This window comes from Pseudophryne corroboree, chromosome 12 (genome assembly GCF_028390025.1).
Source record: "Pseudophryne corroboree isolate aPseCor3 chromosome 12, aPseCor3.hap2, whole genome shotgun sequence".
Taxonomy (NCBI): Eukaryota; Metazoa; Chordata; class Amphibia; order Anura; family Myobatrachidae; genus Pseudophryne; species Pseudophryne corroboree.
Window position 1 is genome coordinate 115,996,863 of NC_086455.1, and position 25,762 is coordinate 116,022,624.

The 25,762-nt window shown below is 45.1% G+C and overlaps 1 protein-coding gene across 1 annotated transcript in view; it reads right to left on the minus strand.

The window, feature by feature from the left end:
* Positions 1 to 25,762, minus strand: part of LOC134980891 (serine/arginine-rich splicing factor 5-like) — a 66,735-nt gene that overhangs the window by 11,306 nt on the left and 29,667 nt on the right. Inside the window, exons 3-6 of the mRNA XM_063947900.1 lie at positions 24,249 to 24,379; positions 22,903 to 22,973; positions 6,526 to 6,645; positions 5,132 to 5,201 (exon numbers count right to left, since the gene is read on the minus strand). Of these exons, the coding sequence (XP_063803970.1) occupies positions 5,132 to 5,201; positions 6,526 to 6,645; positions 22,903 to 22,973; positions 24,249 to 24,379 (392 nt within the window). The remainder of the gene's footprint in view (positions 1 to 5,131; positions 5,202 to 6,525; positions 6,646 to 22,902; positions 22,974 to 24,248; positions 24,380 to 25,762) is intronic.

The following is a 25,762-nucleotide window of genomic DNA, read 5'->3' on the forward strand; positions in this document are numbered from 1 at the left end:
GCAGATGACTGCAGTGTCTGTTCCTTCAACAATAGGGGTCAAGACAATCCATAGAATGTAGCTTCAATTCTCCAAACTCTAGGCTGCACTGCTACAGGAAGTAGCCTACCAGTTTGACTAATAAACCCAAGAACTGGGAGTCACAAATTTTAAAATAAAAGCCCTGAAAAGACCGTACTGTACGGACATTAAGACCTCCAAGAAAACTACTTAACGATAAGTTAAAAAAAAAAAAAAAAACACTCCTTGGAACAGCCCCTACGTCAGTGTAGGTGACTTGAAATGTCGACAAGTCTTAAAGTATGGATGGACTCTGAACACTAGGATTTAAAAAAAAAAAAAAAAAAAAAAAAAAAAAAAAAAAAAAGGACACACGTTACAGTGCATACCCATGTTAATTGGATCCTACTGCCCTCCTCCCCCCAGATATATAGTAATGAAAGTGATCAGACACGGTGAACAATCTTGGAACTACAGAAGCCTACCTTCAACAAAATACTGCACGTCTCTAGTTTTGGCTCTGACAGTTTTATGCACGTTACCAAGATTATTTCTTGCTGGACCAAGTCAACCTGAGGATCTGATTTGTTCCTGAAAGTAATAAAGTATAGTCTATTGACCCGATTGGCATCTATAAAACTCCTTATATTATGGTCTTCTCATTTATATCCCACTGACCAGGAGTAGTTTCAAATTACCACCAAAACAGGTGAAATCTGGCAAAGCATAGAGAAATTTTGCTCTTGGGGAGTTTTTAATAATGCTAACATACATACCTTGGGTGTAAAGATAGTGTGCTTTTATTGCACGTGCAGCCAAGTGAATAGCTGTAAGCCATGCGGATAGAAAGAAGACTGCTAAAATTAATATCCGCATTCAGCAGGATCAGGTGAGGAAATCCAGTTACAGGGATTCTAGACACTAAAATGCCTACTAGTGAGTGATGTGGCCAGTCTGAGGGTCATAGAAAACCTGAAAAAGGTTCTGCAAAGAGAAGTTTTATTACACTGACCCAAGAGGTCTCTGCATACGGTTGATCTAAGATGGAACAAGGGTCTGCACTTTAAAACAGACAAAATCCACTCTTGTCTTCTCCTAGATAGCAGCAAATTCTACAAATACTGGTAAAATTGGGTAAATCTACCAAGGTTTCATCTCCATTTCTACTCAGATGTGCAATATATTTAAAACGCATGAAAAGCTTGAGATTTTTTCTTTTGGTACCTCCAAAGGATCCTTTAGTCTGGTTTGAAGCCAATGACAGAAAAGGTCAGCTTTAATACACGAGTTACCGGCAGTTTAGTGTTTTTGTAGAAGTTTATTTTCTGGAGTGGTAATGATGAGGCAGCGTGTGTGGGAGGGCAGGGCAGTAGAATGAATCATCTGCCTACAGAACAGTTTTCTCCATCTGAGGATAAACTGCTTCAAGTGCAGTTTAGCAACCTCAATAGTTCGATATCAATGCAAGTTACGCAGAGAACAGTCTCCAAGGATAAAACAGTCCCTGAAGTCTTCTGGCCCCAGGGCTTGAAGGCCATCCCATGAGAGGTACCGTATATACTTGAGTATAAGTCGACCCGAATATAAGCGGAGGCACCTAATTTTACCACAAAAAACTAGGAAAAATTATTGACTCGAGTATAAGCCTAGAAAATGCACGGTGCCAGGGGTTTTCATGCGGTAGGTGTTATGCTTGTTGCTAAGGCTGTGCCCCCAGTGCCACATATACCGCCAGTGACAGATATCCCCACACAGTGCCAGATAAAAACATGCCCCCCTGTTGCTTTGCCCCCAGTACTTGTGCCCCCTCTTTCTTTGCCCCCAGTAATTGTGCCCCCTGTTGCCATTTACAATCACACACAAAATAATAAAAATAATACTTACCACTGCGCCGCTCCTGCTTCTTCTGCTGCTCCGTCCGTCTGGCCGCCCGCTCTTCTCTACGGGAGAGGACGTCATGACGTCTCTCCCATAGCAGCGCCGCACAGACACTAGAGGTCAATAATGACCTCTAGTGTCTGGCCCTGGAGCCTGCTGCAGCGGACGCCCACACAGCCCGCGGCGTCTGCTGCAGCCGTGGAGCTGCGGGGTGCTGACTCGAGTATAAGCGGAGGGGGACTTTTTCAGCAAAATGTGCTGAAAAAGTCGGCTTATACTTGAGTATATACGGTAATCCATACCTCCCAACTTTCTGTTCTTGTGGAGCGGGAAGCTGTGCGCGCTCCCGAGGTGGTGTGGCCTATGGAAAAGGGGGTGTGGCTTTGAGGGGGGTGCTCGATCGCGAGCCACGCCCCTGTTTTTTCGTCACTGAGGGGGCATGCCCAGAGCTCTGTGAGCAGCTGGCATGCTCCCTCTCCCTCCACTGAATAGACGTCTATTCACCGCTGCTCTGCTAAGCAGAGCAGCGATTGACAGAGCCTCCCAACTGCCCCCCCTCCCCCCCCCCCCCACCGCGGGACACTGTGGCCCACGGATGGGACAGCGGGACAGTCCCGCGAAAACCGGGACAGTTGGGAGGTATGGGTAATCACAGTGCCAAATTACAGATTAAGCAGTAAGAAGGGTTTAGGAGTACTAATTCTAAAGTGAAAGACACTGCCATAAAAGAAAAATTATAACTAAAACATATTGGCAGTGCTAGACCTTCCTCCTAAGCAGGGAAAAGAAGAGTGAAGGCTTCTTCTTGTAGTAAGGGCTTATAAAGCTTGGAGTCGTTTTCAATATTTAAACTACTATTCTATGGATTGTTTTTCCCCTCTGTGCCGAAGGGACAGACATCATAGTCATCTGCACTGACAGTAGGGCCTGATGCAAGAAATACCTGCAAAAACAACTCTTTTAAAGAGTTTCTAAAAAAATAAAAAATAAAAACACCACACAACTGATACACCCTCAGAACACATTATCTGAAATGTCATTGTTAAGGACTTCAACAGTTGTACAACTCTGACAGGTTATTCAACAAAAATTATATAAAATGTACAAATTAGGAGCCAGACTTATTTAGGAGACTTGTGTTCACTGAGAAATAAACTAAAAACTCACGTCACAACCCTTACAGTGACGGCCATATGCCATCACCTTTCGCCCTCTAGGACTTGTCTAGACTTGCTATTCAATACATTACAATCAATGGACAGTCAAATATTTTGCAAGTGTGCAGAATCCTGCGTGTGGAATCCAATTGGCTATTTTCCAACACTGACCAATTCAATTAGTGGGGTTTACCCTGCGTGTTAAACAGAGGTGCAATTTTCTTTACAGCTTCAGGGACTGCAAGAAAAAGTCTGCCATAAGAGGCGCCTTCTAGTGTTTAATACATAAAGAAAACACAAGGGATTCCACATTTTATATAAAATCAATGTGTTGGCGCACGTTAATCTGGGGTTTAACGCACGGGTTAAAGGCTGTTTAACGTAATAGAGGAAAAGACTGTTTAATTTGATAGCACAGTGTGTGAAACCAGGATCTTTTCTCAGCACCATAAACCCTAATTGGATTCCCGCCTACAAATGATACAAAAAAAAAAAAAAAAGGTCCAAAATATATAAACACCAATATCAATACCAGACGCCTTCATATGCTTCTGGTATTGATATTAAATACATTAAATTAGCAAATATTCCACATCAAACAAAGCAAAACAATGAATATGTTCTTGTTTGACTGGCTGAAAATCATAAGCATATATATTTTAAAAGTTATGGGTTATTTTTTATTTTCAAATACCTTATAAGAACAGGGAAATCTCCCTTGATGTACAGCTAATGCAGCTATACACTCAGAAAAGCCATCATTCGTTAAGGTCTAAAATATCTAAAGCTCATAGTACCATCATTCTGACATTGCCAAACATTTTCAAGTTGGGTAAAATGTGAAGCGGAACAAAGCCTGTTTAGCACATGTGATGTACTTGAACCTACCAGATTGGTCACAAACACAGGTCATGCTACATTGACTAATATTACAGGTTACTTCCGTACAGTACAGAGTTCAAAGAAGATTCTGTAAATTGTATTAGCCAACATAAGCCAATTTTACATTGGTACCATAAAGGCTGCACTGCTCCAAGGAGAAAGAAAAAAAAAAAAAAACCATGGTAATGTAAACATGTGGACAAAGCACATATTTACATAGAATGTAAGAAGCAGTGACATTTGAGCTGCGATTAGGCTGGAGTGAGCAGTAAGAATGAATGGAATTACACCAGTGGATACCCAACTGATGTTCGTAGTATTACAGCGTTCCTGCATGGTGTCATCCACTCATATGAAACCTTTCCAAGATTACCACTCCACTAAAGCGCAAAGCACCGTAAGATATGATCATAGAAGCTGTACATTAAGGTTAGACAGGTATACAATGGTACCAATATGTGTAATGAGCAGCAGATAAGGTAATGCACTTTCCAAACATTAATTTAGGCTTAAAAAAAGAAAAAAAAAAAAAAGGCATTGTCCAAGATCTAATGCACTGCTCTACAAAATAGAAATTTGGTGGGGTTCCTCTTTCCTCGGATCTCAACCATTTACTTTATTTAGTGAGGTCACAGTCGCATTCTTTACAGCAGGAAAGAGCTGAAATAGTGCAGGCATTCCAAAACTCAGTCCTCAAGGCACAATAACAGTGCAGGTTTTAGGGATATCCAGGCGTCAGCAAAGATGGTTAAATCAAAATACCTGGAGGTACTAATTGCGACACCTGTGTTCAAACATGGATAGCACTAAAACAAGGACTGTTAGTGTTCTTTATGGACTAAGAATGGGAATGACAACATGGAGCCCCTATGTCAGGCTTCTCCTGCTATGGACTGCGTGAGGCATTGCTGAATGGGATCAAAAGTAGTCCCGGCTGTAGGCATGTACCAAGATTAACAGGGCAAATAGGCCCATACTATGGTATTCTTGTTAGAGGAGGGGGATTTCATACAGTCAATAGAAAGAGGAAGACTTATTTATGTTACTTATAAAAGACAGCCACAAATAAATAAACATTTTAGTTTGCTCTGCATTTACGTTTATGTTTATCAAGTTTCAAATGCAGCTTCACCTCCAATCACTATTATGCAAGAATAAAACGTCAAAAACAGTTTTACATACGTATTAGCTTTAAACATCTGATAAATGCTCACCTGCCAACTGACACGGGAGGAGAGGTTTTCAACGATTATTCTATGCTCAGTACGAACCGGGGGTCCATACCTGAGGACCAAAAAAAAAAAAAAAAAAAGAGCAACAACATTATTTGCAGTACAAAAATAGCAGCAATAAGTGCAAGGTGATAATGCACAAGCCAATCAGCTCCTAACTGTAGATTTACATATTGGAGCTGATTGGCTGGTGCGTTTATCACCTTGCATTTATCACTTCTCCCGGCTTAATACATCTGCCCCGGTATCCACCATTATTTAATATCCGATACCAATAGATTACTATTGATCATAAGATCAACCATAGGTCTCTGCTTTACATTCTTTTGGAGGGGGATTCAATTGTTTTTGGGCAAGTGCAAGTGATGGGCACCCAATTGTTCTACAGATAGGCCGGACACCCATTACTTATTGCACTTGTCGTGCCTAAATGCACCTTTTTTAGATGATATGCTTGTGGAACGTAGGGGTTATGTTAGAGTTAGCAGTGTTAAATGGAGAGCTTGGGGGAAGCCCAGCACACACCCCCATTAGCAACGTCGACGGCCGGCAGGACACTGCCTTTTTTTTTTTTTTCTTTTTTTAAAGTACGAGCTCCGAAGGCCCTCACACCACATCGCTATGCCTGCATTCTAGCAGGATCACTATACCATTATGATCGCCACGCACCCAAGTTAAAAAAATTCCAGCTCAAGGGAAGCAGTCAATTATAGCATGTCAAAAGGAAAGCTGGGTAATTTGGTAGTAAACAATAATATCTCCAGGACCCTAGTATCCCTGTACCAAACTGGTTCACATAGTGTTCAAAAAGACTCAATCTGAAGATTCTAAATCAGTGGTTTCCAAACTCAGTCCTCAAGAACCACCAAAAGTTTCATGTTTTTCAGGTCACCCAGCAAGTGCACAGATATATTCATTACTCACCGACACATTTTCAAAGATCCACAGGTGGAGCTAATTATTTCACTTGTGAGATTCTGTGAGGAGACCTGGAAAACGTGAATTGCTGGGGGTCCTTAAGGACAGAGGTGCAGATGTATTAACCTGGAGAAGGCATAAGGAAGTGATAAACCAGTGATAAATGCAAGGTGATTAATGCACCAGCCAACCAGCACCTGTTAATTTACATATTGGAGCTGATTGGCTGGTGCATTTATCACCTTGCATTTATCACTGGTTTATCACTTCCTTATGCCTTCTCCAGGTCAATACATCTGCCCCAATGTTTGGGAACCACTGTTCTAAATAATAGGTATGGAAAAACTGGTTTCAAGAACAGCTTGGGAAAACATATGAAAAACGACTTTAGGGGCTAGAAGAGTATCTCATTAACAAGCACAGATATAAAGAAATATACTGTTGAACAGTCGCATTACCTGGGTCCACCACTATTTGACTGGCGATAGCCAAAGCGCATTGGATAACGACCACCTCCACCTCCGCCTCCCATCATGCCTCCTCTTCCTCTGCGATTTCTAGCATGCTCTATTGTGACTCTGGATTAATGTAAGAAAAGTCAATTTAGTTAGCACATTTTGGACAGCAAATTCACTTGAGCAGAATTTAGGTTTTTATGAAAAGGGGGTTGGCACAAAACACTTCCCTTCCAGTAGCCTGGAGAACACAGAAATAATGAATATAAGCCATGCCACCTCCAACATGTTAGACACTAACCGAGGTCAATATACCGACGCCGGAATCCCGACACAAGCTGCAATACAGGCGGTCGGAATACTGACAGCCAGCTGGTTTCCCTGACTTGGGCGGTGGTCCAAGCCACCACCAGAGTAGGTCGCCACTGGACCCGAAGCGTGGCGAGTGCAGCAAGCCGCGAGGGGACACGCTGCGTTACAGCCGGGATCCAGGCGGTCAGGACCCTGGCATTGGTCTCCGGACTGTCGGGATCTCATACTGATAATGAGACAGATAGGGGTTAAAGAACCACCAGCACAGAGACCAGGGGCAAAATAGTCCCCAGGAACCAGCATGATTCCAGCAGGAGCAATGATCACTCTTAGCAAAAATAAATAAGTCGGTCTCAGCGACCCCTCACTTTAAAAAATATTGGGGTCCTACGTCACTATTTCTGGGTTCCATCACATAATATGGGGGGGGGGTGGGGGGAAGAGGACAGGTAAGGAGGGGGTAGGGGCAGATAGAACTTTGGGCAGTACTGTGGGAAAGGAGTGGGGAGGCACTTGGAGGCTTGCACAGTAGTGAAAAAGTGCTCTTTTTAATCGACGTTTCGGGGACGGAGCCCTGTCATCAGGATAATTTCTATGTAATTTTCTAGAGAGTGAAAATGCAGTGGATTTCTGTATAGCGGCTCTAATGTGTTAGTGGTCATGTATTTAATTTTAATATAAACAGAATATAATAGGTATGACCTTTGCCAGACATCGCCTCACCATAAGCTAAGGTAGTCCGGGGCACAGCAGATCATGAATCACTACTCCCAGCTACTGGCCAGCACGGTATATACAGTAAGTGAGCTATACTTCAGTTATGCTTACACTAACACCAGCATGGGGTCTCTGAGAGCACATATCTTGCGAGCACTGCAAGAGTCATTAGATTTCATGCATGAACTTATTTTAGTTATTAAAAAAAAAAAAAAAAGGGAAAACCAAGTTGGTTTTGCCTTTTAAGTAATTGCTGCTATAAATATAATAACTATCTCTCAGGCTCCAGGAAATAAAGGGCTAAATACATTTGGCCCCAGAGTAAGCAAAGTTTCAATTTCATGCCCTCCAAAATGCATCGGAAGGTTATTCCACACCAAATCAACACAGTTTCAGACTGTGAGGAAATGTGGTATAATAAATGCTGCCATGGGTGTAAAGAAACCCCCAAATCTTAGGCCGATATGTTCAACGGTTTTGAAGTTATATGCCTATAAAGCTGTAATTTTTCATAACTTTTTTTTTATTGCACTTACAGCTCACCTAATTGAGCTAGAGAGCTAGGCAAGGTCTAATGTTAAACCTATTTACGGGCTTTTATATGATAGAACAGTAGTATATTTCCATTAAAATTCAAAAACAAAATTGATTCTCAAAAAGCCCCCCCAGTTCACTACATTAGAGGAATGCATGTTTGTCTACAGGTGTTTGGGGACAAGATTCTATAGACTACAGACCGTGCCTGCTCCCACTTCTGTGCAGGCGCATAAACTTATGTGGAAAGATACTTTAATTGTGTTAACTATGCCCGCCTTTTACATTTTCCTGGACCACTATAAGTGGTCCACGGACAGGATAGCTTTGTGTGGGCTTTAAAGAGTGAAGAAAGCCCATTGGTCACCAAGTTAAGCCCACCCAAACCTAACCCTGGACCATTTGTGTCACATTTGAAAAAGCAGAGAGTTTAAATTACAGAGGAGTATCAGACTGAGAGAATGTGTGCTGGGAGCAGGGAGGAACAGCAACTTGGAGAATGGGGGTTGGGAGGGAGAGACACAGCAGAGTGGGAGCAACACTGTACTCACAAGAAGAATCCTCAGCCACCTAACTATCATTGGACCAGTGCTCAAGCTACTGTAGAATTCTCCCATTTGTGGTGTATTACAAGGGAAAAACAAAACCCGAGCATCTTAGCTATGCTGTTTTCTCAGACTGTCTGGAACACAGCACAGTGACAGTCTACTGTTTCTACTTCTTGTAGAATAAACTTGAAAAATAACCCAAAGAGACTTTCTACTTTTTCAAAGGGTCAGACACACAATTTAAGAAAAAGCAACTGGCAGAATGTAATGTGAAACACAGGGCGTAGTTCCTTCCAGCAAGTAGAAAATGGCCGCTCAGAGTCTACGGCAGAAGTTCTCAAACGGCATGACGCTATCACTACAGGGCTGAAATATACCGGTTTTTGGAATAGTTAGGTTAATGGGTATCCGGATATCCGACCTGTACTCAAATAAGGAGATTTATGGTAGACTTACCATTGTTAAATCTCTTTCTGCAAAGTACATTGGATTCACAGGGAATAATATCGGCGTGTAGAGATGGATCTTGATCCAAGCACCAACAGGCTAAAGCTTTAGACTGTCCCAGGATGCATTGGGGCCTCTTCTATAACCCCACCTCCAGGCACTGTGAGCTCAGTTTTGTTAACCAGTCCAATGCGGGAGCAGGTAAGAGATGGTAAATGTTAAAACCACATTCACAAAACAATCACATAGAACCACGTTCTCACGACAGGAGAAGGGACTAGCGCCTAATGCCATACAAACCTATAGTAGCTAGGTGCATCAAGGTGGGCACCCTGTGGAACCAATGTACCTCGCAGAAAGATTTAACAATGGTAAGTCTACCAAAAATCTCCTTTTAGGCAGCGGGGTACATTGGTTTCCGCAAGGAAACATCAGGGATATCCTAAAGCAGTTCCTCATGGGAGGGGACACGCCGCAGCAGGTATGAGTACCCGGAATCCAAAGGAAGCATCATGGGAGGCGGAAGTATTAAAGGCATAAAACCTAATGAACGTGTTCACTGAGGACCACGTAGCCGCCTTGAACAATTGCTCAGTGGACGCGCCTCGGCGGGCCACCCAAGAAGGTCCAACAGACCGAGTAGAATGGGCTTTAATAGCAGCAGGAGCTGGGAGTCCAGCCTGTGCATAGGCTTGTGCAATCACCATTCTAATCCATCTGGCCAAGGTTTGCTTATTTGCAGGCCAGCCACGTTTCTGAAAACCAAAAGTGTACAAAACGGGTATCTGACCTCCTGATCGAGGCAGTCCTCTCCACATATATACGGAGAGCCCATAACACATCCAAAGACCGCTCTTTGGAGGACAAACCTGAGATGAAGAGCGGAACCAAAATCTCTTGGTTAAAGTGAAGAGATGACACCACCTTAGGTAAATAACCAGGGAGAGTATTAAGAACTGCCCAGATGGATGACAGAGAAAATAGGATTTTGGTACTTACCAGGTAAATCCTTTTCTTTGAATCCATAGGGGGCACTGGAGTACTCTTGGGATATGGACGGCTTAGCAGAACAAAGGCACTGAATATTTAAATTTAGAACTCTCCACCCCTCCATATCCCAGAGTACCTCAGTGTACGACCTCAGTGTTTTTTACTGAGCGAACAGGAACTATATAGAGAGGTTGACAATGGAGAATTCCTATAACATAACTGACAACCACAAAGTTGACCCATAACGTTACTGTCAACTAAACCGTTGACACCATAACCGATAGAACTTGATAATTTGAACCAATCGGTGAAAATGTGTTACCATAAGCTCCTCTGAGCTTAATACAACCCAGGTAAAACTGCTCTGGGTGGGCGTCCAGTGCCCCCTATGGATTCAAAGAAAAGGATTTACCTGGTAAGTACCAAAATCCTATTTTCTTTTTCATCCACTAGGGGTCACTGGAGTACTCTTGGGACGTACCAAAGCTTCCCTCGTGGGCGGGAGAGCTGTTTGACACCTGTAACAGTAGGCGGCCAAAGCTAGATGCTGATGCCGCAACCGTTTCATAACGTGTAAACGCGCACACACGTGTGCACTGAAGACTATGTAGCAGCGTCGTAGACGCTTCACGACCAGCTGATCATGACATTCCCACAGAACCTGTGGGATGAGCTATTACTGACGTAGGCGACTGTAACTTAGCCTTAAAGTAAACCTGACTTGTAGTCATTTTTATCCAACTGGATAATGTCTGCTGAGAAACTGGCTAACCCCAGTTGGCAGCATCCTAGATAACAAACAACGTATCCGTATTACGAACTGTAGACGTTCGGGACATATAGACGCGTAATGCGTGTACCACATTCAGAATTCTAGAATGTGCTGTCAACACAGGAACCACTATTGGTTTATTGATGTGAAAAATAAGAAATCGGAATTCGTCCGAAGTTCTGCTTTGTTATGAGAAAACCCAAATATGGTGGCTTGGAATACAAGGCACCCAAATGTGAAAACAAAACCCTTGCCGAAGCTAAGGCTAGAAGAAAAACGTTTTCCAAGTGAGAAACTTAATCCCCATTTGTTGTAAGGGTTCAAAATATGAAAACTGTAAGAAATCTGAACCCAGCTTCCAGTCGCATGGCGCTGTAGATGGGATAAATGGAGGCTGCACTTTGATGACACCTTGTAGAAAGCTGTGTACCGACGCAATAGAGTCAAACGTCTTTGAAAATAAATTGACCACACAGATACCTGCACCCTTAGTGCAGATAAACGCAGTTTTCCATTCCACCCCGTGTGTAAAATAACAGAATACGGGTAACTTGAAAGATGAAGTCGGAACTTCCGAGCTTCACACCCACCTATATAGACACACGAAATTTTGTAATAATGAGCTGCCGTAAGCGGCTTCCTAGCTCGTAACATGGTTGGTATAACCGATACTGTAATGCCCTATCTCTTTTCTTAAGAGGGCGGTCTGAACCACCACCCCGTCAACCGCAGCCGCGGTACATAGGTAAATAGGGGTAAAAGAACGGTCCCTGTTGTAACAGGTTGGACGTATTATGAGCGGGCAAAGATCGTGTGCGAGTATGATTAGAGAAGCAAGCTCTCCGAAACCCATGAGATATCACTAGTATGACTGTCACGAACTGTCTTATGATCCGTTTTAGCAACGGAGAGAGGCGCGGAAAACGGTGGAGCCAGATACACGAGGCTGTACGACCACGCGATTGTGAGAGCTTCCACCGCCACTGCCCTTGTGATCTGTCGTTCTGTACACATACTGAGCGTTTGTAATTGTGGCAAGATGCCATCATGTATACCTGAGGGTAACCCCACCTGTGTATCCACATGTGAAACACCTCTGGATTTAATGCCCAGTTTTCTGGATGAAAAATCCCGACGGGTGAGATTATTCTGTCTAACAGATGTCAACTCCCGGAATGAACCCCGTCGACAACATCACCTTATGGTGTTCTGGGCACTTGAGGATTCGAGCTACCTTCCGCATTGCGATGCGGCCTCTCGGTCCTCCCTGGTTGTTGTGTATGCAACTCCCGTTGCGTTGTCTGACTGCACTTGGACAGACTGAAAGCGAAGCATGTAGTGCATTGTAAATTGCACAGAGTTCCAGGACATTCATAGACAGCAATCTGTCGTGATCCGTTTTAGAACCCCTGTCGCTGACCTTTTTAACTACAACTCCTCAACCTCTGAGACTCTCGCCCAGAGTATAGACACCTCCGCCCCCTGTGGGAAACGCGAGTGAAACCCGGCGAACTAAAGCGCCTTGAAAACACATCATTGTTCCTAATAGGCAAATACACCAATGTACTGATACTGTGCGTGGCTTTTGCACTAATTGTACTAGATGGTATAATCTGTTCTTTCTGGTGTAGTAGGTAAATATCTTTGATTTACCGTATCTATAATCATACCTAGGAATTGAAGTCGTTCAGACGGAATTAGATGCGATTGTTTTTGAACTTGACACTGCAACCGTAGTGTACTTTAGTAGCGCAAGTAAGAGAAACCTCTGTTGAGACAGAGCTCTTATGAGCAGATCGTCTAAGTATGGAACGATTGTCACTGCCAGGGCTCTGAGATGAGCTATCATTACCAACATCACTTTGGTGAATACCAACATCACTTTGGTGAATACCCGAGGCTCTGACATGAGGCCAAACGGTAGAACCTGTAAACGGTTAATGGTTGTGGCGTATTGCAAAACGCAAGAACCTGTGATGCGGTGACCAAACTGGAATGGGTAAATACGCATTCTGCAGCTCAAGCTCAATCATGCAATCTTGTGGCTCCAAATATGCCAATACTAACCGCAGAAATCCATTTTCAAACTGTAGTAAGTGACTTGCTGATTGAGACTGCGACGGAGCCCTCCGGCTTCGGTACCCCAAACAGAGGGGAATAAGTAACCCTGACTCTGTTGGTGTACCAGGCCTGGAAATAAAAACAGCTGCAACCAGCAGAGACTGAATGGCAACCTGCCAAAACTCCGAATTTCGTCCGACAGAGGCAGTCTTTTAACCTTTAAATAGCGGACACATCCATGAGTGGATGTCTGGCAACCCGGCAAATGTAACGTGTAAAGGGGCGCTTCCACAATTGGAAATTCGAGATGGCCTAAGAGGCCGTCAAGCCACTGGCTTGTTGACTTTAGCGCCCTGGCGTTACAAGTCGTACCAGAGCCTTGAAAAGACTGATTCTAAAGACTTTAAACGCCGGACCAAAGTATTTCCGCCTGAATATCAAATTAAGTACCAAACAACTTCTGGCCTTGTCGTGCTGAAACTAGTGATGCTAAAAAGCGATAATCGAGGTAATAGGCGTCAGCAGAAGCTTTACAGAGATACTTTGCAGCTTCTTATTAACGATAAATCTAACTTGATCGTCATTGTTTCCATACATAGAGCGCCTAGTGACCCAAATGTATCTTGGGTCTTTATAATGTTTGATACAGACGAATTCACCAATGGCGGATTCTCCCATTTAGATGTGGAAACGGGTAAATAGACTTAAATCTTAGTCAGATATTCTAAATAAGAAATTCATTGAAAATCTGTCGTTTATTAAATTCGACGGATTAGATGTTAGAAGTCTCCTTAGTCTCTGTAAATTTGAGACATTGACTCACTGGTCATTAGCAATGTATAGTTGCACAAACCCCGCACTATCTTACTGCTGGTTTAATGTGCCCTTCTCACTCGTAGTTATCGCTGTGAGGTTTGACAGAGAATTGTCAGACTGCATTAAATTAGAAAAGCAGTTAAATTAACACCCTGGTACCCAAAGGGAAGTTGGACTTTTGGAAAGGCTGAGACTTCTCTGTTAGAGCTGGCGGAGTAACTTCCGAGACTGCGATCTTACCGCTCCTGTTGAACGGAGTCAATTTGAATTGTCAATCTGGGAATGAAACAGGCTTCCGGAGTGGAAACCTACAAAACAACTGAATCTGTGGTAGTTTTATGTACAGACATTGTGTTTTTAGTCTGTGTTGGAGCCTTACACCTTATACACACAGACACAATAGCCAAAGAGCAGACATCCAGTAAAGTCTTTACTTAAAGTGTGTAATAAATATATATATATATATATATATATATATATATATATATATATATATATAAACAAGATACATACATATATACACATATATATATATACATATATACATATACACATACATATACATATATGTCGAAATACAGTTCACATGGCTAGCCTATGTGAAACCTGAACCAAAATTCCCACTAACACCCCTGCGCCTCCGTGTGGAGTAGAGATGTATGGCAGGAATGTTCTGGAATTACAAACTGGAAGAAACAGGAAACCAGATTAAAATGGCCCCCATGCCATGCTTACACTGAAAATTACAGGACAGGTTACAATACCTGCTGCAGTGTTAATATAGGCTCAATAGCCTATTATACAGTGATAATCACAGGACAGGTGTTAATATAGGCTCAATAGACTATTATTCAATGATAATAATCCCATGCACACATGCAGGTTACAATACATCTTAATATCCTATTATACCATGCATAATCATAGGCAGGTCACAATTTAGTTAATATAAACACTGCCTGCAGTTTGCATTCTAGATATGGCAGCCTGCTATTTCCCCTTGCAGCCGCGCTGAAATCAGCCAGGTCCACCCCCCCGCTCTGTCCTCCCTGTAGTTAGTGGTGAGCCGGAACGCTCATTGCAGGGAGGTGAGAGTCCAAAGTAGCGGAGGGCGGCTGGCCGGGGCGCGTAGCTGTCGGTAGCTAAGCTGCGGCGGGTCTCCCCCTCTGGGCGCTGCACTTTCCATACAGCGCTGACGGTGCGCCTGGCGGCCCGGGAGGACGGAGCGCCTGGGGCCGGGAGAACGGAGCGGCAGACAGAGCGCTGGACGGAGCGGCTGACTAATTGGCAGTGCGGTGGTGAGCGGCGCACCTAACGGACCCCACAAAGCGGGGCGGCAGCCTGCGCTGACCGCTCCGTTTCCCCAGCCTACCTTTGTAGAAGGTCTGTGACGGCTTCTAAGCTCAGACTCTCCGGTCATAGCTGCGACGGGGCTTCTTCCTGTAAGCTCCGTTCAGCTGTTTGATCACTGTTCCATGGCTGTGACGGGGCTTCTATGTGTAAGCTCCGTCCAGCTTTCCAGTCATGGCTGTGACGGGGCTTCTATGTGTAAGCTCCGTCCAGCTTTTCAGTCATCTCCAGTCATGCTGCGACGGGGCTTCTATGTGTAAGCTCCGTCCAGCTGTTACAGACAGTGGGCTGCCTGTGGCTGTGAGGGTGCTCTTTGTGAGGACCGACACGCCATGCGCTGCCCGTGCAGCGGCCCTATCCCAGACCCATGTTTTTCCAGAAACTGGGAAGGGATGTGCTATTGTAAAAATGAAAAAGTAAAAATGAAAAATTAATAAAATCTTCCACAAAGTGTGGGAACTCCCACAAGCCGATGTTAGTGCTTTGAGCACAGAAAAAACACTGAGGTCGTACACTGAGGTACTCTGGGATATGGAGGGGTGGAGAGTTCTAAATTTAAATATTCAGTGCCTTTGTTCTGCTAAGCCGTCCATATCCCAAGAGTACTCCAGTGACCCCTAGTGGATGAAAAAGAAAATGAGAATTTACTTACCGATAATTCTATTTCTCGGAGTCCGTAGTGGATGCTGGGGTTCCTGAAAGGACCATGGGGAATAGCGGCTCCGCAGGAGACAGGGCACAAAAAGTAAAGCTTTACGATCAGGTGGTGTGTACTGGCTCCTCCCCCTATGACCCTCCTCCAAGCCTCAGTTAGGTACTGTGCCCGGACGAGCGTACACAATAAGGAAGGATTTATGAATCCCGGGTAAGACTCATACCAGCCACACCAATCACACCGTACAACCTGTGATCTAAACCCAGTTAACAGTATGATAACAGCGGAGCCTCTGAAAAGATGGCTCACAACAATAACCCGATTTTTGTAACTATGTACAAGTAATGCAGATAATCCGCACTTGGGATGGGCGCCCAGCATCCACTACGGACTCCGAGAAATAGAATTATCGGTAAGTAAATTCTTATTTTCTCTATCGTCCTAGTGGATGCTGGGGTTCCTGAAAGGACCATGGGGATTATACCAAAGCTCCCAAACGGGCGGGAGAGTGCGGATGACTCTGCAGCACCGAATGAGAGAACTCCAGGTCCTCCTTAGCCAGGGTATCAAATTTGTAGAATTTTACAAACGTGTTCTCCCCCGACCACGTAGCCGCTCGGCAGAGTTGTAATGCCGAGACCCCTCGGGCAGCCGCCCAAGAAGAACCCACCTTCCTTGTGGAGTGGGCTTTTACCGATTTTGGCTGTGGCAGGCCTGCCACAGAATGTGCAAGCTGAATCGTACTACAAATCCAGCGAGCAATAGTCTGCTTAGACGCAGGAGCGCCCAACTTGTTGGGAGCATATAGTATAAACAGCGAGTCAGATTTCCTGACTCCAGCTGTCCTTGAAATGTATATTTTTAAAGCTCTGACAACGTCCAACAACTTGGAGTCCTCCAAGTCGCTTGTAGCCGCAGGCACTACAATAGGTTGGTTCAGATGAAATGCTGACACCACCTTAGGGAGAAAATGCGGACGAGTCCGCAGTTCTGCCCTGTCCGAATGGAAAATCAGATATGGGCTTTTGTAAGATAAAGCTGCCAGTTCTGACACTCTCCTGGCCGAAGCCAGGGCTAGTAGCATGGTCACTTTCCATGTGAGATATTTCAAATCCACAGTTTTTAGTGGTTCAAACCAATGAGATTTGAGAAAGTCCAAAACAACATTGAGATCCCACGGTGCCACTGGAGGCACCACAGGGGGCTGTATATGCAGCACTCCCTTAACAAAAGTCTGGACTTCAGGAACTGAAGCCAATTCTTTTTGGAAGAAAATCGACAGGGCCGAAATTTGAACCTTAATAGATCCCAATTTGAGACCCATAGACAATCCTGATTGCAGGAAATGTAGGAATCGACCCAGTTGAAATTCCTCCGTCGGAGCACTCCGATCCTCGCACCACGCAACATATTTTCGCCAAATGCGGTGATAATGTTGCGCGGTTACTTCCTTCCTTGCTTTAATCAAAGTAGGAATGACTTCTTCCGGCATGCCTTTTTCCTTTAGGATCCGGCGTTCAACCGCCATGCCGTCAAACGCAGCCGCGGTAAGTCTTGAAACAGACAGGGACCCTGCTGAAGCAAATCCCTTCTCAGAGGTAGAGGCCACGGATCTTCCGTGATCATCTCTTGAAGTTCCGGGTACCAAGTCCTTCTTGGCCAATCCGGAACCACTAGTATCGTTCTTACGCCTCTTTGCCGTATAATTCTCAATACTTTTGGTATGAGAGGCAGAGGAGGAAACACATACACCGACTGGTACACCCAAGGCGTTACCAGCGCGTCCACAGCTATTGCCTGCGGATCTCTTGACCTGGCGCAATACCTGTCCAGTTTTTTGTTGAGGCGAGACGCCATCATGTCCACCATTGGTCTTTCCCAACGGGTTACCAGCATGTGGAAAACTTCTGGATGAAGTCCCCACTCTCCCGGGTGAAGGTCGTGTCTGCTGAGGAAGTCTGCTTCCCAGTTGTCCACTCCCGGGATGAACACTGCTGACAGTGCTATCACATGATTCTCTGCCCAGCGAAGAATTCTGCCATTGCACTCCTGCTTCTTGTGCCGCCCTGTCTGTTCACATGGGCGACTGCCGTGATGTTGTCCGACTGGATCAACACCGGTTTTCCTTGAAGCAGAGGTTCTGCCTGGCTTAGAGCATTGTAGATTGCTCTTAGTTCCAGAATGTTTATGTGAAGAGACGTTTCCAGGCTCGACCACACGCCCTGGAAGTTTCTTCCTTGTGTGACTGCTCCCCAGCTTCTCAGGCTGGCGTCCGTGGTCACCAGGATCCAATCCTGTATGCCGAATCTGCGGCCCTCCAATAGATGAGCACTCTGCAACCACCACAGAAGAGATACCCTTGTCCTTGGAGACAGGGTTATCCGCTGGTGCATCTGAAGATGCGACCCTGACCATTTGTCCAACAGATCCCTCTGGAAAATTCTTGCGTGGAATCTGCCGAATGGAATTGCTTCGTAAGAAGCCACCATTTTTCCCAGGACTCTTGTGCATTGATGTACAGACACCTTTCCTGGTTTTAGGAGGTTCCTGACAAGCTCGGATAACTCCTTGGCTTTTTCCTCCGGGAGAAAAACCTTTTTCTGAACCGTGTCCAGAATCATCCCTAGGAACAGCAGACGTGTTGTCGGAATTAACTGGGATTTTGGAATATTCAGAATCCACCCGTGCTGTTTTAGCACTTCTTGAGACAGTGCTAATCCCATCTCTAGCTGTTCTCTGGACCTTGCCCTTATTAGGAGATCATCCAAGTATGGGATAATTAATACGCCTTTTCTTCGAAGAAGAATCATCATCTCGGCCATTACCTTGGTAAAGACCCGAGGTGCCGTGGACAATCCGAACGGCAGCGTCTGAAACTGATAGTGACAGTTCTGTACGACGAACCTGAGGTACCCCTGGTGTGAGGGGTAAATTGGAACGTGGAGATACGCATCCTTGATGTCCAAGGATACCATAAAGTCCCCTTCTTCCAGGTTCGCTATCACTGCTCTGAGTGACTCCATCTTGAACTTGAACTTCTTTATGTACAGGTTCAAGGATTTCAGATTTAGAATAGGTCTTACCGAGCCATCCGGCTTCGGTACCACAAATAGAGTGGAATAATACCCCTTTCCTTGTTGTAAAAGGGGTACCTTGACTATCACCTGCTGAGAGTACAGCTTGTGAATGGCTTCCAAGACCGTCACCCTGTCGGAGGGGGACGTTGGTAAAGCAGACTTCAGGAAACGGCGAGGTGGATCCGTCTCTAGTTCCAACCTGTACCCCTGAGATATTATCTGCAGGATCCAGGGATCTACCTGCGAGTGAGCCCACTGCGCGCTGAAATTCTTGAGACGACCCCCCACCGCCCCCGAGTCCGCTTGAGAAGCCCCAGCGTCATGCTGAGGCTTTTGTAGAAGCGGGGGAGGGCTTCTGTTCCTGGGAAGGAGCTGCCTGTTGCTGTCTCTTCCCCCTTCCTCTGCCTCGTGGCAGATATGAATATCCCTTTGCTCTCTTGTTTTTAAAGGAACGAAAGGGCTGCGGTTGAAAAGTCGGTGTCTTTTTCTGTTGGGGAGTGACTTGAGGTAAAAAGGTGGATTTCCCGGCTGTAGCCGTGGCCACCAAATCCGATAGACCGACACCAAATAACTCCTCCCCTTTATACGGCAAAACTTCCATATGCCGTTTTGAGTCCGCATCGCCTGACCACTGTCGCGTCCATAAACTTCTTCTGGCCGAAATGGACATAGCACTTACCCGTGATGCCAGTGTGCAGATATCCCTCTGTGCATCACGCATATAAAGAAATGCATCCTTTATTTGCTCTAAAGACAGTAAAACATTGTCCCTATCCAGGGTATCAATATTTTCAATCAGGGACTCTGACCAAGCTACCCCAGCACTGCACATCCAGGCTGTCGCTATAGCTGGTCGTAGTATAACACCTGTATGTGTGTATATACTTTTTTGGATATTTTCCATCCTCCTATCTGATGGATCTTTAAGTGCGGCCGTCTCAGGAGAGGGTAACGCCACTTGTTTTGATAAGCGTGTGAGCGCCTTGTCCACCCTAGGAGGTGTTTCCCAGCGCGCCCTAACCTCTGGCGGGAAAGGGTATAAAGCCAATAACTTCTTTGAAATTAGCATTTTTTTATCGGGGGCAACCCACGCTTCATCACACACCTCATTTAATTCATCTGATTCAGGAAAAACTATAGGTAGTTTTTTCACACCCCACATGACACCCTGTTTTGTGGTACCTGTAGTATCAGCAATATGTAACGCCTCCTTCATTGCCAAAATCATATAACGTGTGGCCCTACTAGAAAATACGGTTGATTCGTCACCGTCGCCACTGGAATCAGTGCCTGTGTCTGTGTCGACCGACTGAGGCAAAGGGCGTTTTACAGCCCCTGACGGTGTTTGAGGCGCCTGGACAGGCACTAATTGATTGTCCGGCCGTCTCATGTCGTCAAACGACTGCTTTAGCGTGTTGACACTAACCCGTAATTCCATAAATAAAGGCATCCATTCTGGTGTCGACCCCCTAGGAGGTGACATCCCCATATTTGGCAATTGCTCCGCCTCCACACCAATATCGTCCTCATACATGTCGACACACACGTACCGACACACAGGGAATGCTCTTAACGAAGACAGGACCCCACTAGCCCTTTGGGGAGACAGAGGGAGAGTTTGCCAGCACACACCAAAAGCGCTATATATATGACAGGGATAGCCTTATAATAAGTGCTCCCTGTATAGCTGCTTTAATAATATAGTTTTGCCACAATTTTGCCCCCCCTCTCTGGTTTTACCCTGTTTCTGTAGTGCAGTGCAGGGGAGAGCCTGGGAGCCTTCCTGACCAGCGGAGCTGTGTGAGGAAAATGGCGCTGTGTGCTGAGGAGATAGGCCCCGCCCCTTTTTCGGCGGGCTCGTCTCCCGCTCTTTAGTGGATTCTGGCAGGGGTTAAATATCTCCATATAGCCCCCGGAGGCTATATGCGAGGTATTTTTAGCCAAAAAAGGTTTTCATTTGCCTCCCAGGGCGCCCCCCTCCCAGCGCCCTGCACCCTCAGTGACTGCCGTGTGAAGTGTGCTGAGAGGAAAATGGCGCACAGCTGCAGTGCTGTGCGCTACCTTAAGAAGACTGAGGAGTCTTCTGCCGCCGATTCTGGACCTCTTCTCGTTTCAGCATCTGCAAGGGGGCCGGCGGCGAGGCTCCGGTGACCATCCAGGCTGTACCTGTGATCGTCCCTCTGGAGCTAATGTCCAGTAGCCAAGAAGCCAATCCATCCTGCACGCAGGTGAGTTCACTTCTTCTCCCCTAAGTCCCTCGTTGCAGTGATCCTGTTGCCAGCAGGACTCACTGTAAAATAAAAAACCTAAGCTAAACTTTTCTAAGCAGCTCTTTAGGAGAGCCACCTAGATTGCACCCTTCTCGGCCGGGCACAAAAATCTAACTGAGGCTTGGAGGAGGGTCATAGGGGGAGGAGCCAGTACACACCACCTGATCGTAAAGCTTTACTTTTTGTGCCCCGTCTCCTGCGGAGCCGCTATTCCCCATGGTCCTTTCAGGAACCCCAGCATCCACTAGGACGATAGAGAAAATAGGATTTTGGTACTTACCAGGTAAATCCTTTTCTTTGAATCCATAGGGGGCACTGGACGCCCACCCAGAGCAGTTTGACTGGAAGGTGCAGGGCACCCAGTACCTGAACCCTCTCAGCTGAAACCTTTTCCTCAGTCAAATCTGTGGCGCCAGCACTGCATGATGCAGGAGCGTCTGCGGATTTCCCGTCCTTTGTAGCAGACATTATTGGGAATGTAGCCTTAGGGCGCAACAGTACAACATAACCAAACAATAACCAATACCTACAAAAAACCCTGTGTTATGCGACAGCAAATGCAGAGCACAAACAGAAGATTTAAGCGGAGTGAGCTGACTGAAACACGCAGTGAAAAATACAAAACAGTATATCCTGTGGAACACTATTTTATACGAGACCCTGAAGTACTTAGCCCCCCAGGGTACAGACTATAGTGATAGGAATACGTGTGATACACAGAATAGAATCCACACAGCAGCTATAGGCACACACAGTCACAGGTACAATGCAGAAATTATTACATATAAACAATAAGACTGCACTGGACTAGTAAATCTGTGTAGTACATATAGATATGTATGTATACAGATATAACAATGCACAGTAAACACTGGATGTATATCACAGAATACTTGTACCAAATATTCATATAGCAGTACACTTGTTCTTAACTAACACGGTCTACAATGACATGTAGCATACTTACAGTGTCTGTAAATACACAGCGCTGACAAGACAGTCGGTTTTACAAAGGAGACAGTGCCCAGCAGTCCCGGAGATCAGCCCAGCTAGTAGTGAAGATGGCGCCAAAATCTCAGCAGGGTGTGAGGGAGAAATGCAGCTCCAGGGCGGGAACACCAGCAGTAGATGGCACCCAGAGCTGGGGGAGGGGCTACAGGTCAGCACCTTATCCCCTCTGCTGGACATCACCACTGGGTACTATGGAGACTATTACAAATGGATTTTTGTTAAATCCGACTTGTGCTCCCCGCCCTGGTGGATATGGTGGGGTCCCTGCACGGTCGAGTGTCCACGCCAGCAGTGTGGTCCCGTCTACTGGGACCACAACCGGATCGCGATTTACCAGCGGGTCCCACCTGGGGGACCCTCTTACCTCCTCCCTGTCATACAGCCACGTGATCCAGGAGAGGAGCAGCGGTGGTGTGCCTAGGAACCGGTGCGTCCCCGGGAACCAGGCCGCAGGAGTATGCATTGTCACTAAGGGAGGTGATGAGTCGCAGCACAGCATGCCAGAATGACATAAAAAGTGCTGCGGCCCTTGAAGTTTTCTTAAAAAGCTCTATTCAGGGCTGCCTAGCGCAGCCCCCCCGCTACTGACCTGCACTGCAGGCACCAACTTACAAACCGAGTGCCTGGAGGCGGGGCTATAGAGGAGGCCATGCAGTGCATCCTGGGAACAGTTAAAGCTTTAGCCTCTTGGTGGCTCAGATCAAGATCTAACTCTACACCCCGATGTTATTCCCTGTGGAATACCAGTGTACCCTGCTGCAGAAATAATAATGGATGTTAACTACTCAGGCACAGTCCAACAGTGGACATATGACCATACCTTTCGCTGCATAATTCCTTTCCATTCAATTCATATACTGCATCATCTGCATCTCTGTGATCTTCAAACTCCTGTGGTAAAAGTAAAATGAATGCATAGTCACACAAACAGTATGGGGTACAAGTTTTAGCATTTACAAGCTACAAACATCTGTGGCCAAACCTCCATGTGAACACTGCCTTCAACATATTTTACTAGACAGATATAAATCTTACCAAAAAAAAAAAAAAAAAAAAAAAAAAAGAAGAGGGAGATCTTTGTGAGAAAGATGTTCTTTTGTGTGAAAAAAAATAAAAATAAAAAAAAAGTAGGACAATAGAAAAATAAAAAGCCAATGTAAATATTACATTGAAACATGAATGTTAGTTTTGAGTAGCTTCAAAGAATTAATGATACTGAATATAGCAGGATCCTTCTGTATAATAAATACTACCACAACCTTGAACTTGCCTGCATAGGAAACGTAAACAGAATCACAATATACAGTACATTTGTGACGTATTTGCAGTGCTCATTTATAGGAGATAACATATTTTAGATTTAGGACACCTTTTACCCTTCAGTCCTAATGACTTGTCCTCAGAAAGCATATATATTATCATAAGAAAAAAGCAAAAAAACCCCGCAACACCACAACATTATGGGAGGGGGATTTAATTGTTTTGGGTACCTAGTCTTCACGCTAGGCTGTTTTAGCACGGCACCACGCCCTGCCCGGTTTCTAAAGGTCAAGATAAGTGTTCACATCAAAGGGAGAGCTAGTGGGAAGACCATAACCTACACTCCCCCATCAGTGATGCCGCCGGCTGGAGCACAAGCCCATTAGTGATGTTCATGGTCTGCACCCTCAGCGCCCACTTTTCGGCCCGCATGTACTGTCACGGGACCTTAGTGCCCTGCCCGCAACACACCTTGGAGGGAACACTAGGTGCCCCTTACATATCGATCCCGTTCTGCCCAAATGTACCTGTGCAGACTCCTATATGTGCCAAAAGCTGACTTTGGACTGAATTCTGCTCATGATCTCAGAAAGGTGCAAGCAGAAATAATTGTATCACCTTCCACTTAACACTGCTTTATCACTTCTCCAGGCTTAATACATCTGCCCCATTGTTCTAAAATTTCAATTATGATGGTAGACAAACCAAACAATCTCTCACAAGACACATGTATAAAACAAACAGTAGCCCTTATTTCTAATAAAGGGAGGGAGTTTCAGTTGTTCTAACAATCACAGTTTTGTTTAATCAGTCTTCTATAGATGTGAGGTCTATCATGACTGACACTAAAATGAAAGGCATGAGGAAAAGCACTTTAATAATATATCTACACTGCATAAGACTTACCACGAAACCAAATCCACTTTTTAAATTGATCTCTCGGATACGTCCATATCCTTTGAAAAACTTTTCCACATCTCTCTCACGGGCATGAGGACTGAGCCGCCCTATGAACACTCTGCATCCGCTCATTTTATCTAATAGGACAAAAACATAAAAACAGGTTACCAGACAAATATTTACTAGAAGTAAAAACAGAAACAAGTTTAAAAACCTGAAGTATAACAGCCTTCCACTAGCAGACCTACAAAATATTACCTAACATAGTATCTATAGGGGGGTACTCACGGAGCGATCGCTGCTTAAAATCTAAGCAATCTGACTAGATTACTTAGATTTTAAGCAGTGATCGCTATCGCTGGTGCTAGATTGGCCTGCATGCAGGCTAATCTAGCGGGTCGCTCACTTCACCCGCTGGGTGAAATGAGCGCCCCCCCCCCATCTCCACCCGTACGCTCAGCACACATCACGTTGTGCTGAGCGGCGGGAGAGATGTGTGCTGAGCGGTTCGCTCAGCACACATCTCTCCCACATCAGCCAGTGAGTACTGGCCTTAAGGATGAAAAAAGATGTCCATCAAGTTCAACCAATTTGTGATCTTCTATGCAGGATTATTTTGGTCTAAATTTTGTCTGATGCTGATGTCAGCTGTTGTGTTTTATTCCTCTTTTCATAGTAACTATAATGCGTGACTATGCACCATAACCCTGGATATCCTTATCCATTAGGAATTTATCTAACCCATTCTTAAAAGGTGTTGACAGAGTCCGCCATTACAACTCCCTCAGGCAGGGAATTTCAAACACGTATTGTCCTTACTGTGAAAAAACCTTTACACCGCATTGAGCGGAATCTCCTCTCCTCTAACCTAAGCGAGTGTCCACGTGACCTCTGCGCTGATCTATTCGTACTTTGTAGTATTCCAGCACCAGGCCGAACGCGCCAAGTCTTTTTTCACAGCAAAATCAATTGTATGTAGTTTTTGCGCTGATCGCACCCATAGAGGTCCGTTTTAGCCACAAAAAGTCGCTGAATCCAACCAAAGTGAAAAGTGCAGTTTGGAGACACCCCCCAAGAGTGACACCAATGGGGCCGTGCTCCCTTCTTCAGATGTGAGCGTGCCGTAATAACATGCTCGCACCTTAGCGGGAACACTAGGAGTGGATAACAGAAAAGTAACCCACTGTATTCTGACTAAAACTTACCTTTTACATTAGCACAAATAAGATTTTAAAAACATTACCAAAAGGAAATCCTGCCCCCTGTGGCAAATAAGTCACTGTCATCCAAATCATCATACAGCCAAACAAAACAAAAATTCTAATGCTGGGTACACACTAAACAATGTGTGTAACCTGCAACGGCACAATACAACACACTGTCTGTACACACTGAACGGTGTGTGTACCATGTGACGGCATTCTACATCACACCGTCTACACACTGAACGCTGTGTGTACCATGCGACAGCATTCTACATCACACTATCTGTACACACTGAACGCTGTGTGTACCCTGCG